Genomic DNA, 14,203 nt, shown 5'->3' with positions numbered 1-14,203 from the left:
TTCAGTCGAGGTCGCTGTGTTTACGCCTCAGGCTCTCAGCCCTTTATTGCCCCCCCCCCACACACACACAAAGACACACACCCCATGTCCCACCCAAAACACCGACCACCCCTCCCTCCCCCATTCCATTTGTTTGCTGTGTTGCTCCTTCATTCCCTGACACCAGTGGGTTTAGCCTGAAACAGCAGCACCGTCGCTTAGACTCACGTCTGCTCAGTGTCTGCATCCACGTGTGGGTCAGCGGGCGAAGAAGAAGTGTGTGTTTCTCTTAGTCTGCGTGTGTCTGTGCTCTTTGGAAGTTTAATAACAGCAAAGCTATTCGTCAAACTTTGAGCCAATCTGAGCTTTGACGATCTGCAAGCTCAGGTTCAAGAGTGTGCAGGAAAAGATCGACAAAGTCACGAGTGTAATTAATGTTTTGAGCCGAAAAGATTTAGATTTATGCAACGATTCAGGTTTTTTTTACTCATCACCATCAAAGCTGCTTGGTCTGAGTTAGCACTGAAACTGATAAATCAAATATGCTATCAGCAATAGGGCTGCAACCAACATTTCAAATAAACGATTAATCATTTGGTGTATGAAATAAAAATGCTTGTTTTGCCACTGTTCTCAAAGTCTACTATCATCACAGACAAAGAAAAACTGAAAATTTTCCCGTTTGAGAAGCTGGAACCAAAGTTTTTTTTTGGCATTTTCACTTGATAAATGAATAAATGATGATAAATTAATCAATTATCATTTCGGTCATCTAATGGATTTTTCGACAAATGGTCGTAACTCTAAGACAGCAGTCATAATCGATTAATTGTCATTTATAGTTATAGTTGAAAAAAAAAAAACACTTGACACATTAGTGTAATGTGAATCATCAGTAAACCCGGAGACAAAACCCTGGACATTGAAGTCTAGTGTAAAGCTGCAGGGGATCTTTCTGAGCACGACTACACGCTCGCTCCCTCTTTCCACAGTGACACCAGGGTTGTCAAATGAATCCTTTTTCAAAGAGTGTTTTCAGGGGTTAAACACAGTGTAGTGTGGATTGAGGGCCAGAACGCGTCACTCAGGTCTGACTTGTGTTTGTTTTTTTTTCCCCTCTCAGTCTCGTCTGACCAGCCAGACGGAGGCGATGGCTCTGCAGTCCATCAGAAGTATTCGAGGAAATGGCCACTGTGCCGACTGTGAAGCTCAGAGTGAGTACCGGCTGTTTCTTCCGTAACATAGTGCAGCGTCAGTTGGACCAGTGTGTGTGTGTGTGTGTGTGTGTGAGGGGGTCAAGACAGCTTTTGGGGGGAAAAAATCTTATCTCACTTACTCACTTAACTTACTTACTAGCTATTAGCAGGGCTCCAAACCACATGGCCTTCCACAGCGGATGGAGTTTGTTTTAAAAATTGATAAATCACGCCCTCTGGAGAACATCAGAATAAAATGAATACAATTTAAATTTCTTGTTTTTGTTAACAAAAAGAACGTTTTGACCAAGTCCAGTATGTACACAACAAAAACAACTTGTCGGACATGAAACTTCTTCCGTGGTCCTCCTGATTGGGAATTGTTTTCGTTCTAAGATTTCTTTCTTTTAATCCTTTGCCATGATTTCTGCCCTTTTATCATCTTTATCCATGTCATCTTTTGATAACTGGAGGATAAATATTATTTACTCTCCGTGTTGCTGATTTTTTTCTTTACCTCTAAATCTTCCCTCTGACATGTCTTCTTAAGTAACTGTTAAAAACTTAGTAAAATTAAAAAAGGAGTCAGCAAGTAGAAATGGTCTGCGAATCAGCTGTTTAGTTTGAAAAGAGTTTACATTTGCCCAGAATCCCTCAGTTTATTAGTTTTACGGGGGGAAAAAATAGAGAATCTGAGAGAGAAGACTTTTATCCCAAGTGTGTTCGTTGGTTCTAAGATTTGATGAAATTAAATTGGAAGTTGTTTTTATTGCAGTGCAGAGATTCAATGGCAGCACATTTATCTTCTGAAACCTAAACTTGACATATGAAAGAAATACCGGTATTAGCCTTTAACATGTCCGTTGGTCTCCTCCAGATCCGGACTGGGCGAGTCTGAACCTCGGGGCCCTGATCTGCATCGAGTGCTCGGGCATTCACAGGAACCTGGGCACCCACCTGTCCAGGGTTCGCTCTCTGGACCTGGACGAGTGGCCGCTGGAGCTCATCAAGGTCATGTCGGCCATCGGCAACGAGCTCGCCAACAGCGTGTGGGAGGCCAACGCTCAGGGACGCCTCAAACCCGGACCAGATGCCAGCAGGTAGGAAAACACACACAGGACGCCACCTAGTAGGAATATAGGAAAAGGATAGTAGGGATTTGTTTAGTTATTACTAATGTACCTGCAATCAACTAAAATCCACTGATACTAACCACCATCAGTGCAGATATCTTACCCTCACTTCTGCTTGTCAGTTTTCTTTCCTGTTTGTTGCTTGACAGTTCTTCAAAAAAGTTGCTTTAATGAAGGTGAACTTAGCAACAACAGTAACAACAACACTACAAGAAATGGTGGCAGGAGCAGCAGAAGTAGTTTCACTTCACTTTATCTGTGGTCTAGTGTCTGAAGTTTCTTGGGTTAGTTCCTCACTTTCATTTTCTTGTTGCTCTTTGCGCATGTTGATGTGAAAGTTTTGAAACTCTATTGTCAAAACGAGGGAATATGCAACTAAAACATATTAGGACCTGTAGATGTATCTGGATTTTGTTCACAGTCAGTGATCATCCCTAGATTTTGTGGTCCAGTTTCTTTCCCAAAAGTGGCAGACCCTGTATAAACCCCCCCTCATTGACAAGTGGTCTTGTGAACCCCCAGAGAGGTTGTTTGGTTTACACTGTTTACACTTTCAGAGCGAGGGCACCCTTGTCTAGGCTCGTATTTTTACTGAACTTGATTATTTTTAGGGGGCAAAGAAAAGGCCGCTCTGATTGTGCTGATTGATGTTGTGTCTGGATTTGCGAAGTTGCTCAGCCAGCGTCTTTAATTATTTAGAACTGACCGATGATATGGACAGTTTTATGAACAGGTGGTGAATTGAGCAAGAGGTGATTTGTTGTTGCTGATGTATTTGGTGAAATACTGTAGCTTTTAAAATTAGAGAAATACTCTCCCTCTGTGTGTGTCTCAGTGCACCGCTGCCAGCCGCAGATAGGGGGCAGGGTTTCGGTGTTAGAGACACAGCAGGGTTCATACGGGATGTGTTGGATATTGACAGAAATGCCGACAAACCCTGCTCCTGTGTGTGTGTGTGTGTGTGTGTGTGTGTGTGTGTGTGTGTGTGTGTGTGTGTGTGTGTGTGTGTGTTGTCTTGTAGACTACAGGGGATAGTAACAAATGGGTGAACTTTAGCGTGACGTTGGTGTTGATCAGTGTGTGTGTGTGTGGTGTGTAATTATCGGCTACTGCAGCTCTGGGAAGCCAGCAGCCATCATAACAAATTAAAGCTGACTGCCATCCGCATAAAGATCGACTTCCCCGTCCTCCCCGCCCCCCCCGAACGCTCATTAGTCAACAGAAGCACCTTATAATTACTCCCCACATGACCCCCCCAACACCCACAGACACACAGTGTGTACAGATACACTCACAAATACATGCAAACACAGATTGCAGATTGCACCTTGCATGTACAAATACACAATAAATGCATGTAAAAAAAATACTGAGACACAACTATTTATTCTGCATATACTCCCAACTTTGAGTGAAGTAAAAGTAGCAACACCTTCACCATGTAAAAATACCTGATTCATAAAATAAAAGTCCTGAGCCGTGAGTATCCACAATAACACTACTTATTTTAGATGAAATATTCACCTTATTAGAGAAAGAGAAATAATTGTGCTAAATATGTTAATTTACCAATATCCATTGTAGTAAATTTAATAAAGACCCATTTGGTTAATAATTACAAGAAGTTATACTGTAACTGTGCTACTCTGGTTACACGGGTCTTTTTACGTGTTTAATGTTTTATTGAGTGTTTTTTGAAGTAAGAGGTTTTTCAGTTACTGACTGAAACAAAGAACATAACCTGTAAAGTTTAATTTAAACACGTTAACCATATGTTTAGATGCAATAGTCTTAAGTGGGCAATTTAAAGAAATAAACACAGCCACAGTAAAAATAACACGATACAACACACAAAGGGCAAAAAACAAAAGACAATGACTTTGGCAATTGAATCGAAATGAGAAACAAAAGAATAATAAATAACTTAATTTAATATACATTGGGTCAAATGAAAACTTCAACTCGTTGGAGCTGCATTTTTTTGAATGGTCCCTTCAGGTAAAAGACGTGATTCAAATCAGGCTTTCAAACTGATGTCATTTAACATAGAAAGTTGAGGATTTTCATTTATTTATTTATTTGGCATTCAGCACATTGATCAAAGGAGGTTAATTTTAGCTGTAGAAGAAAACATTTAGGAACAAATGATCTGTTTTGAATGTCAGTTGTGAATCTACAAACTAACCACTAACTCTAGCTGTTGGATGAAAATGAAAAATGCTTATATTTCTCTCTGAAATCTGGTGGTGGAAAAGTAGAAAGTGTCCAAATGTGGTAATGCTCAATATTCCATAGATAATACAATGATCTCCTCACATAAACAAAACCACTGAATAACATGGAGGTTTAGTGATTTCGAGAGATGGCAGAGAATTGCAAATAAAGTTGACGCACAGATGCGAGCGGATAGATATATGCTCTGTGTAGCATGAACTGAAGCAAAGAAATGTCAAAAATGTCATTTAACAACAGCACAGAACATGCTTGTATCTAGACTCCAATTCAAGAATTTATGAAGAAAAGGAAATGGGTACAGAGTTCCCGTTTGTACATTGGGTGAAGCAGTCGCTGCAAAAACCTCCTGTGGTCAAATTCAATGTGAGGCGGACATTCTTTTTGCATTCAGTCTGAGCCCACTTCCCTCGTCATGCCTCTAAATACGGGTTAAACTCAAATTTTAAAGTAATCTTCTGATTTTGTGGACATAGACGTGCACATCTCAGGCAAAGTTTTACTGCAGACACACACACACACACACACACTGCCAGAAAACACATAAAACACACTACAAACGCATCCGTCCACACACACACACACACACACACACACTGAGAGCGAGCTTTGAGTATTGACGTCCCATTAGCCCTCCTCCGTCAGAGCACTAATGCTTTTATTGTTGCTCATGTTCCTATTTATTTATGAATCTGAAGCCTGTTTCCCCCTGAAGAGATTAGAGAAGGAGGTCAATATTATCTCAATTAACCCGCGACGCTCCACTGCACCTCCATCTCTCTCCCCCTCTCTGTCCTGTCGATAGTATTTATCAGTCCATTCCTTAAGTAGCTGGCTGTTTGTCGTTTCCCCTCCATAAATCCCTTCTTTTTTCCCTCGCTCTCTGTTTCCTCCATCATTTCTCTCCCTCTTTCTTGGTTTCCTTCTCTGTGTTGAGTTCTCCGTCCATCTCTCCTGGGAGGGGGAGATGGATGTTTCAGTTTGGTTTCCTCACTAAAATCTCTCTACACCCTTTCCTATGACTGTGCAGCTGCGGATGTGGATGTGTTTTTATTTTGCCCAGGGTTTTGCTTCTCAGACTCCATGCGATTGTGGAGAGGAAGACCTGCAGACACTGTATCAGGGCACAAAATTAATTCCTCCCGTTTCTCACGTCGTCTAAAACATAAACATAAACCTTCATTCGAGATGTATTATCACTTTTACAAGAGAGACCTGGCCAAAAAACAGACTCTAGGGAAACTGAAGATGATCCATGTAGCTGATCTGGTCTGATAACTGTTAGAAACAGGAGAGATCATTTCACTAAGATAAAAAGGAACTTTAGCAGGGATGGTTTAAAAGATACAAAGGTACACGAATAATGAATCTTTAACAAGATCGGAACAAGATTTTTTTCCTACCGCAAAGGTAAAGCATTTCTTAAAATGACAATAAACTAATTTGCGTTTCAGTTTCTTTGCAAAGTTATCAACCATATTCCAAGATATTTGTATGCAGAAACCAGTTCAGTTCCTTCTAAAGTTTTTTAAAATTGTTGTTATGTATATTCTACTCAGTGTTGCCAATTTAATGTGATTGTGTGTGACTGTGTTCTGTATTGTGTGTCATTATATGTTGCTGAGGCTGCTGTCTTGTGGCAAGGTCTCCCTTGAGAATGTGATTTTGAATCTCAGTGGGACATTACCTGGTTAAATGAAGGAAACTGAATCCATCTACACAGAGACAGTTGATGGAAAGAGTATTTTTGCAGAAATTTCAGGAATTCACTTAAAAAGTGCACAATTCAATGAAAACAACTTATCTTTCTTTTCCTCCTTGTCTTCTCTTGTATCTCTTCTTCATCTAAACCACATCTATCCATCCGTCCGTCTCTCACACACACACACACACACACACACACACACACACACACACACACACACACACACACACACACACACACACACACTGTGGGAGGAAGGCGTGGAGGTTTTATGACAGCTTTATGGAGTGGCAGTGACGGTCTATGAAATGATATGTAGAAGCTGTGTCGCCGAGGTTACATTCACTCAACACTCGCTGCTCCTCTTAAATTACAAATCAACGTGTGAGACGACAACAACCATCAGAACATACAAGTGTTAAAGACATTAAAATACATGTAACTGCTGATATACAATGACAGACAATTACCAATACTGTTGCACTAAAAACATTTTATATGAAAATCACCACCAGTATCTGAGATTGCTCTTGAAATTAACATGTATCTCAGAGATCACCTGTCCGTCAAACCGTGTGGGCAGAACGGGAGTGCCATTTTAAATCATATTTTCTTATTTCTTTTCATTTATTTCTTTTTCTTTTTACCAGTTTATTAATGAGAACAAAAAAAAAACATACATTGCCACTGCTCATTGTAATTATCCAGTTTCACTGCCACTGGATGAACACAAATGTTTTCTCATTTAGTCTCTTATCAAGAGAGATCTGTGTAGACGGAAAAAACATGAAGTATAAGAACCATTTTGTTATGTTTACATTCATAATAAGCCTTCTTTTAGTAAGAGAAAGTTTTAAACAGGCATGTATGAAGGTATCATCTGCATATTTATTTTTATTTATTTGTTGTAGATAAATAGTGAATAGAAGAGGACCCAAAATTGAGCCTTGCAGGACACCTATACTGCAACTGTATTGAGTGGAGATTTATAAGATGCAGTGAGTTTTCAGAACAGCAGATGGAAAAACTTTCCTTTACGTCATATAAACTGAGTTACTGTTGTGTTAGATGAATTAATAATGGGGGGGGGGCTTCCACTTCAACCTTCTCTTAATGGTACTTCACATCTTGTATTGTGTGTTTAAATCACTGAAATTATATAAAATCGAGCCGTTATTTGCTCTGAGAATGTGACTCATCTCTTCCACATTTAAGTGACTGAAAAGGCCAGTGAAAGAAACCTGCGTAAAAGGGAGAAAAGAAAAGGAATATGTTGAGATTTAGGAATGGGAAAAGGCTGATAGAGGCTTTGTCCAGGATGCAGGAGGGATGGGTGGGGGCGGCAGAGAGAGAGAGGTGAGGTGGGGGGGAGGCTGATGGATGGAAAAATGCCCTCCCCTCGTGGTCTCTCAAGTGAGTAATAGAGGCCGAAATTTCATTTTGCAAGTGGCTGATTTAATGATCCAAAGGGTAATTAATGGCCTGATTATCTTAATGTTAAATATGGCCAGCAGCAATTACGCTGACCTCCTGTCTGTCAAGGTCTGGCCCCCCACTCTCGCTTCCCAATTAGGTCCTGTTTGGAGGTTTTGAGGGGGGTTGGAGAGAAGGATAGATAGAGGGAGGTAGGAAAAGAAGGACGGAGGAAAACTGGGAGAATAGGAGCGAATGGATAGGAGGAATGGGAGAAATGGGGAAAAAGGGGAGGAGGATGTGAAAATGGATGGAGGGAAGGAAAGCAGGAGGAAGGTATGAAGAAAGCTAGAAAAGGAAAAGGCGGAAATGGAAATTTAGCAGAACAAGGAAGGGAAAGGAAAGGAATGTGGAGAGATGGGTCTGAAAAGGAGAGGGGAAAAAAGATAGGAGGTGTAAGACGGGAGGGAGGTGCATTAGTATGGCCGTCAGTGTTAAACACCTCCATTTTTTTTTCTCTCCTCCACCCTCCTCCCCTCCCCCGTCGACTTCCCGGTCGGACCGGAGGGAGGAATTATGTTCGGAGAGATCGCACCTCGCCTCCACGGTGCCGCCCCCGTCCAATGAGATATGTGACAGGGCCGAGCCCCGCCATCTCCAACTGTTGTCATCATCTCTTTATCTTCCCCTTTTCCTCTTGTTTCAATCCCCCGTTCATCCTCCTCCCCGTACGTCTGCCCACAGCGACGGACAGTCCAGGTCTCATTAACATCAGCTAGTCTCAGTGAGGATGAAGAAGGGGTACTGTTGGTGCTAATCGTTTTAGGGCTGGAGCTCCTCGCTGCAAATACAACGTCTTGCCACGCCTGTTCAGCACTACAATGCTTCATTATGAAGGGAGATACTTGTTGACACGCGTCGCTTGCAGTGGTGAAGACGGGGGACAGTATAGCAGGGAATCAACTGTGAAGCTTGGAGGGTGGTTACAGTGTGGATGAACGCCAAACATGCCAGCTATTCTGCGCCAGAGGGATCCTGTTAGAAGTATTTTTCTCCCTGGTACAAACCACAAAAAGACTCAGCCATCCTTTAAACGTTCCCATTAACCTCTGGCTGCCCGCGGTCAGCCGTCATCACCTCAGCTGGCATGGTCACCCGATGCCGCGCCCCAGCTGATGCCACTGCTGAAGGGGCTGCTAAGTTTGGGCACACTGCCCATCCCGGAGCACCCACAGGGGCTCACTGGCTCGGCCAGCGCTGCTGCAGCACCCTTGGTCCACGGGTTCTTGGCGCCGCAGCTGATTGTTTTAATTATCTGTCGAGTGGCGCAACAACACCAGCACCCAAGGCCTGCTCAGGCTTTGTTTGACGCAGCGTGTTAGCAGGCCTGAGTGGACAGCAAGTGACAGTGCTGCTAATCCGGCCTCCTGGCCAGCGAGGTGGTTAGGGGCCATGTGTCTCCATCCCCTGGGCGTCCTGTGTCCTTGAACCCCCGCCCACCCCTCATGCCAGCTACTGACCTTTGGCAGTCTGTCGTAGAGGGTCTGCATCTTGGCCTCCTATGTGCACGTTCACGGTCTTTGTTCATGGTTTTGCTGTGATATTTTCTGCTGGGATGAGGATTATGGACCAGAAACTATCCGGTCCTTGCAGTCCAAAGTTCAGCCAAAAACATCTGACACTTGTGATATCGAAAGCCTGGAAAAGTCATGGAATTAATTTGATAAAGGTTCAGGGAAATGACATTTATCTAAGTGTCACGGAAGTTTAGTTTCTAGCCAGTGATTATCATCAGCTAACAATAAGTTAACAACTACCCAGAAAAAGCGTTTTCCTGATTATATTACTGTATGTTTATAGGAACTGTTGTAGTAAACAAACAAATGTTTAAGCTAGACAAAATGCAACCTTTCAGCCCCGCTGCAAACCTCTGAATCACTATTAAAGATCTTTTAAAGATTTTTTTTCAGCAGTTGAAAAGGGTCTGTTGTTGTGCTCATTGAAGGATGTTTTCTCAAGCCAACTAGAGCTTTGAAGGAAGGATTAAAAATGAGGAAAAACAGAAAAATCGCCCCCAAAATGCATAAATGAGATAAACACGGCTGTACAGGATTTTGTGAGTTGACTTAACAGAAATAACAACTCTGACATCAACATATTTCTTCGATCGACTTGGCAAATATTAAGGTAACTTCTCTGGTAAAGACTGCTACTGCAACTTCTGTGGCATCTGAAAATGATGTGAACAGGATGGTCACTCTTGATTGGTTAGAGCAAAATAACCCCTCCTCCTAAGCAGGGAATGGCAAACATGAACAAAATGTGAATGAATGTCAATGAACATGAACAGACAGACAATTCAGTTTAATTATCAGGCTACATTTTCGCTTATATCCTGAATGTAAAATGTCTAATTTTGTCACAGAGTAGTTGCAAATCTGTAGAAACCCTGTCGATAGAGAATGGAGTCTGGTAGAGGCGGTGACCTTAGCAGGAATCCCGTTGGGGTCAGCGTGTAGCAGGAACAATAGGAGGAGGTAGAGATATGTAGGTACTGGGGTGCCACACCTTAATTAGACAGCTGAGAAATGAGCAAGAGTGAGGGCGGCTAAAGGATGAGCACGCAGGGCCACGTATCACAGCACCGCCGCCTCACCACCGGACACTTAACAACGGGCCCCACATGACGAATGCACAGCCAGTAATAATTCAGCAGCAGGTCTGTTGGCGCTGGGAGCCAGGAGAGGGGAAAGAGTAAGGGCCCTTTATGGGAACAGATTAGTCTTGTTCCCCCCTAAGAAAAGGCCAGCGCTAACAGATTTAAAATTAGACCGGGGGCTTTTAATCTGGGCCGGGGTGCAGGTGCAGCGAGCGCCCTGACACGGCAGCGGGATTGGGCTCTGGGGACCAGATGGGGCGAGCGGGAGAAGGAGGCGGGCAGGGGGCCCACATCACAAGATAATTGCCCCCCAGGGTCAGAGGCAATGGTGGGGGAAGGAAGGGGCAGTCCTGCCACGTACCCCATAAAACCCAAACTCGTATCAGTCTCACACACACACACACACACACACACACACACACCCCTCCCCTCCCGATTCTGTGATCATAACACAGATTGGACTGGTGCGATTTGAGATGGACACATGCCACATCAGAGGCCTCGTATGCTGCAGATCAGGGAGGAAACGTCATTAGTACCAGACAGCGATACAGGAGGATTAAAAGTCACGTTCATCGTTGTTAATTACAGCCAGTGATGTGTTCTATCTGCCTCATGTGGTCTCAGCGGTGTATTTGTTGTCATGCAGTTTACCGTGTTTGTGTGTGTGCAACATGTTCTCACGGCCACTATATCCAGGTCGTCATATCTACCGTAAAATTTAAAACACTGCATCATATTTTAAGAAAATTTTCCGCTGCCACACATTTTATTTTCATCAAGTAACTTCAGCATTCCTGACACTTGGTCAAGTTTCGGCTCATTTAGTATGTTACTCTGGTTCACTTTAGACTTAGAATAGGGTAAAGGAGAATTTATTAAAACTTAAATACAATAAGATAAGGAGTATACAATATAAAAGAACCAGTGTATAAATAAATGGTAGGCATTAGAAAAAGCAGAGTTATTAGATGTAAATATAAAGTAATGCTTCCCTTGGATTTGCTGTATAAAAGCAAAATTAGACCAATAAATGATCTGAAGACTGAATAAATACTAGTAGAAGTAAAAATATCAATATATATATATGTATATATATTGATATATGATATCAATAGGTCAAATGTTTTTGTGTGTAAAAAAAAAAAAGTATTGATTTTGTACGCCAGGGGAGGTGTTTTTTCCAGTTTCTTTAATACTGTGAAATATTTTACTGGACCTGCAGCTTGAAAGGATATCTCAATTTAATTAGAAGTTGGGTCTAATTTTTGTAGTTTTGTTCATCATTTCTTCACATTGTAATAACTTACGTACTCAAAAAGTTAATTGCTGAGATCTGGGAACAACTGTGACATCGATTTAAAAAGAAGAAAACAAACCAGTTCCGAGGTTTCTGAACCTTGGGAGGTTGAACTGAAAGTAAGAGCACTGGAAATGTTGCTAACAAACCCTCATTGCACAAGAAAACTGCGCCATTGTGTGTCTTTGTGGATGTTTACAACAGTCGGTTCAAGTAATAATTTTAACATTTGCTTAAGTTTTCTCAAAGGAATCAGTTTTACGAACCTGTTGGCTTTTTTCCAACCTGTTAGATCCTCAAACTATCTGTGTTTCATTTAAGTCATATCACAGCGTTCCCAGAGTTCAGCTGGTGAAGTACAGTGTTAATATCACTGATATCTATCAGAACAATTCCACGTTCACGCCATATCCTTCAACCGAGTGGGGAAAAATCGCTCACGTCGGCCTCAACTTGTAACCTTGAGTCAGAGATTTTGGTACCACATCCTCCACAACAACAACAACGTCAACGTCAGCAGCATAAAACCCAAATTGTAATAAACCAGAATCAGTCTTTAAGGTTTTCAGTCAAGGTTTTAGTGACTTGACTACCAAAAAAAAGTCTGTCTGCGGACAGACTTTCCAATCCGCTGTTTTATTATTTACCTCCACTTCCTCGGTTGATGGGGTCAGTTAAAGATCTTTGGCTTGCTACCAAGGCAACTGGTTGTGTGTGTGAGTGTGTGTGTGTGTGTGTGTAAAGGCAACAAAAAGGGAAAACCGATGTACATTCTACATAATCAAAACTCAAGTTCAGATAATGAAAAATAAAGAGTAAGTAGCGGTCCTTTCGGTATTACTGGGCTACAGACACACCCGTGAGCTCGATTACGTCCATAACAAAAATGTGACAGTTTGTGAATTTGTAACTAGACAAAAAATGTCCCTTACATTTGTTTTGAAATAAGTGGTGTAATATTTTGCATGAATAACTACAAATTTCCCATGAGACCAGGCTCCTATAGTATGTGTGTGTCTTTCCTTTTGTGTGGGATTAAGTACATGCATGTGCTCATGTCCGCCCACGTGTGTATCCATGTGTGTGTGTGTTGCTGCCTGTGATCCAGTGTGTACAGATTGAGCCGAGCTCTGTTTCATCTGGGTTGGTTAACTAGCTGATCCCGCCTGCCATCATCTCCCCGCCATTATCTACAACCCCTGCTGATACGAGCCGGCCCCACGGCCTGCATTTTAAACTGTACACACACACGCACGCACACACACTAACACACACTTAGTAAGGAGGATAGCCTCCTGACAGGCAGGGCCAGTGCAAACGTCGAAAAATAATTGGCCCCTACATTCTAATTCATCTGTAAAAGGGAGGCCTTGATTAAATTAGTCCTAATAGACATTATTTTGTACATGACTGCCTCGCCGATGCCCGTAACCGCGTCCCCCAACTCGCCTAACAAGCCCTCCAATTTACTATTGACATTAAGCCGGCTGACACGAGCCAATCACCGGACCATTCATCGTTTGTCATCGCGGCGAGGTTATGCTAATGCGGGCTAAAAGCACAAACTAAATGCACATTCTTTATGCCTGAGTCATCAGATTAACCTCACCGTCCTCTCCCCCCTCCCCTGCCTTATTTTAATAATGAAGAAATAAATAATGCTCCCTACATGCGTGACTCTGTCGGTCCTCTCCCGCTCGCCGGCTTCGCTCTGCTCCTGCTCGCCGTAAGCCAGCGGGGGCCGGCTCCTGGAGCAGAAATGAATCTGTACGCTGACGGTATGAGGGCCCACCCCCTAACCCTCACCCTCCTCACCCTTTGGCTAATTGGCTCAGTCAGCAAATTGCTCATACAATAAAGAAAAGGGAGAAAGGGGGTGGAAAAACTCAACGACAGTGTTGTCCTCGTGTTTGTCGGTAATGTGTTTGGATTGAATGGGTTCACTGTGAGCCAAGGCCGGCTGGTAAACATTAGAAACCTTCAGCCACGCAGAGACACTTTTCCCAAGAAACATTGTCCTCTGTTATTCGGGGATTGTGCTAATTCACCCAGAGTGTTTACAACTTTGAAATGAGCTGAGAAGGAAACCGTTTGTCTCTGTCTCTGCGATGTTTACTCCCACTCATTCGTCCCGTGACTGTATTTAATGCTCCAGAAATAAGAGTAAAGCCTTGAAAAGAGGAATGTGCACAGTCAAAGGAAGAAGTTGTTCAAAAGATAATTCGGTGACAGTGAGAGTACAGCTCACAGAGGAGGAAGCAATGATGGCCAACGATGGCAATTTCTCAGAGGCCTCAAGTATATCAGAAAAATATCCGGGATAAAGTGATAAAATCCTCAAATCATTTTTTGCCATTGTCCCTGGCACCAGAACAGAGAAGCAGGTTTTCGCAGGAGGACCGATGTGTGATTACAATACAAATAAATATTCTGACTTTACAGCAGTAAATGTATGAGTGTGTGGCACAAGCCGACAAACACACACTAAGACAATAAAATCCAAGGGAGGACAGAAGTAACCAGCCAGGTCCCTGATCCTGTTTCAGTCCTGATTTAAAGTTGACAGTTACAGAACTTGCAGAACTA

The 14,203-nt window shown here is 42.6% G+C and overlaps 1 protein-coding gene across 3 annotated transcripts in view; it reads left to right on the top strand.

The window, feature by feature from the left end:
- The window catches only part of agap1 (ArfGAP with GTPase domain, ankyrin repeat and PH domain 1), a 178,402-nt gene that overhangs the window by 155,913 nt on the left and 8,286 nt on the right, over positions 1-14,203 (top strand). For all 3 annotated transcript variants that reach the window (XM_040141921.1, XM_040141922.1, XM_040141920.1), the window contains 2 exons: positions 1,103-1,193; positions 2,053-2,275. In XM_040141921.1, the coding sequence (XP_039997855.1) occupies positions 1,103-1,193; positions 2,053-2,275 (314 nt within the window). The remainder of the gene's footprint in view (positions 1-1,102; positions 1,194-2,052; positions 2,276-14,203) is intronic.

The sequence above is a fragment of the Xiphias gladius genome, chromosome 13, assembly GCF_016859285.1.
Source record: "Xiphias gladius isolate SHS-SW01 ecotype Sanya breed wild chromosome 13, ASM1685928v1, whole genome shotgun sequence".
NCBI classification, from domain to species: Eukaryota; Metazoa; Chordata; class Actinopteri; order Istiophoriformes; family Xiphiidae; genus Xiphias; species Xiphias gladius.
Note: the sequence above shows the minus strand (reverse complement) of the source record. Positions and strands in the feature narration are given on the sequence as shown.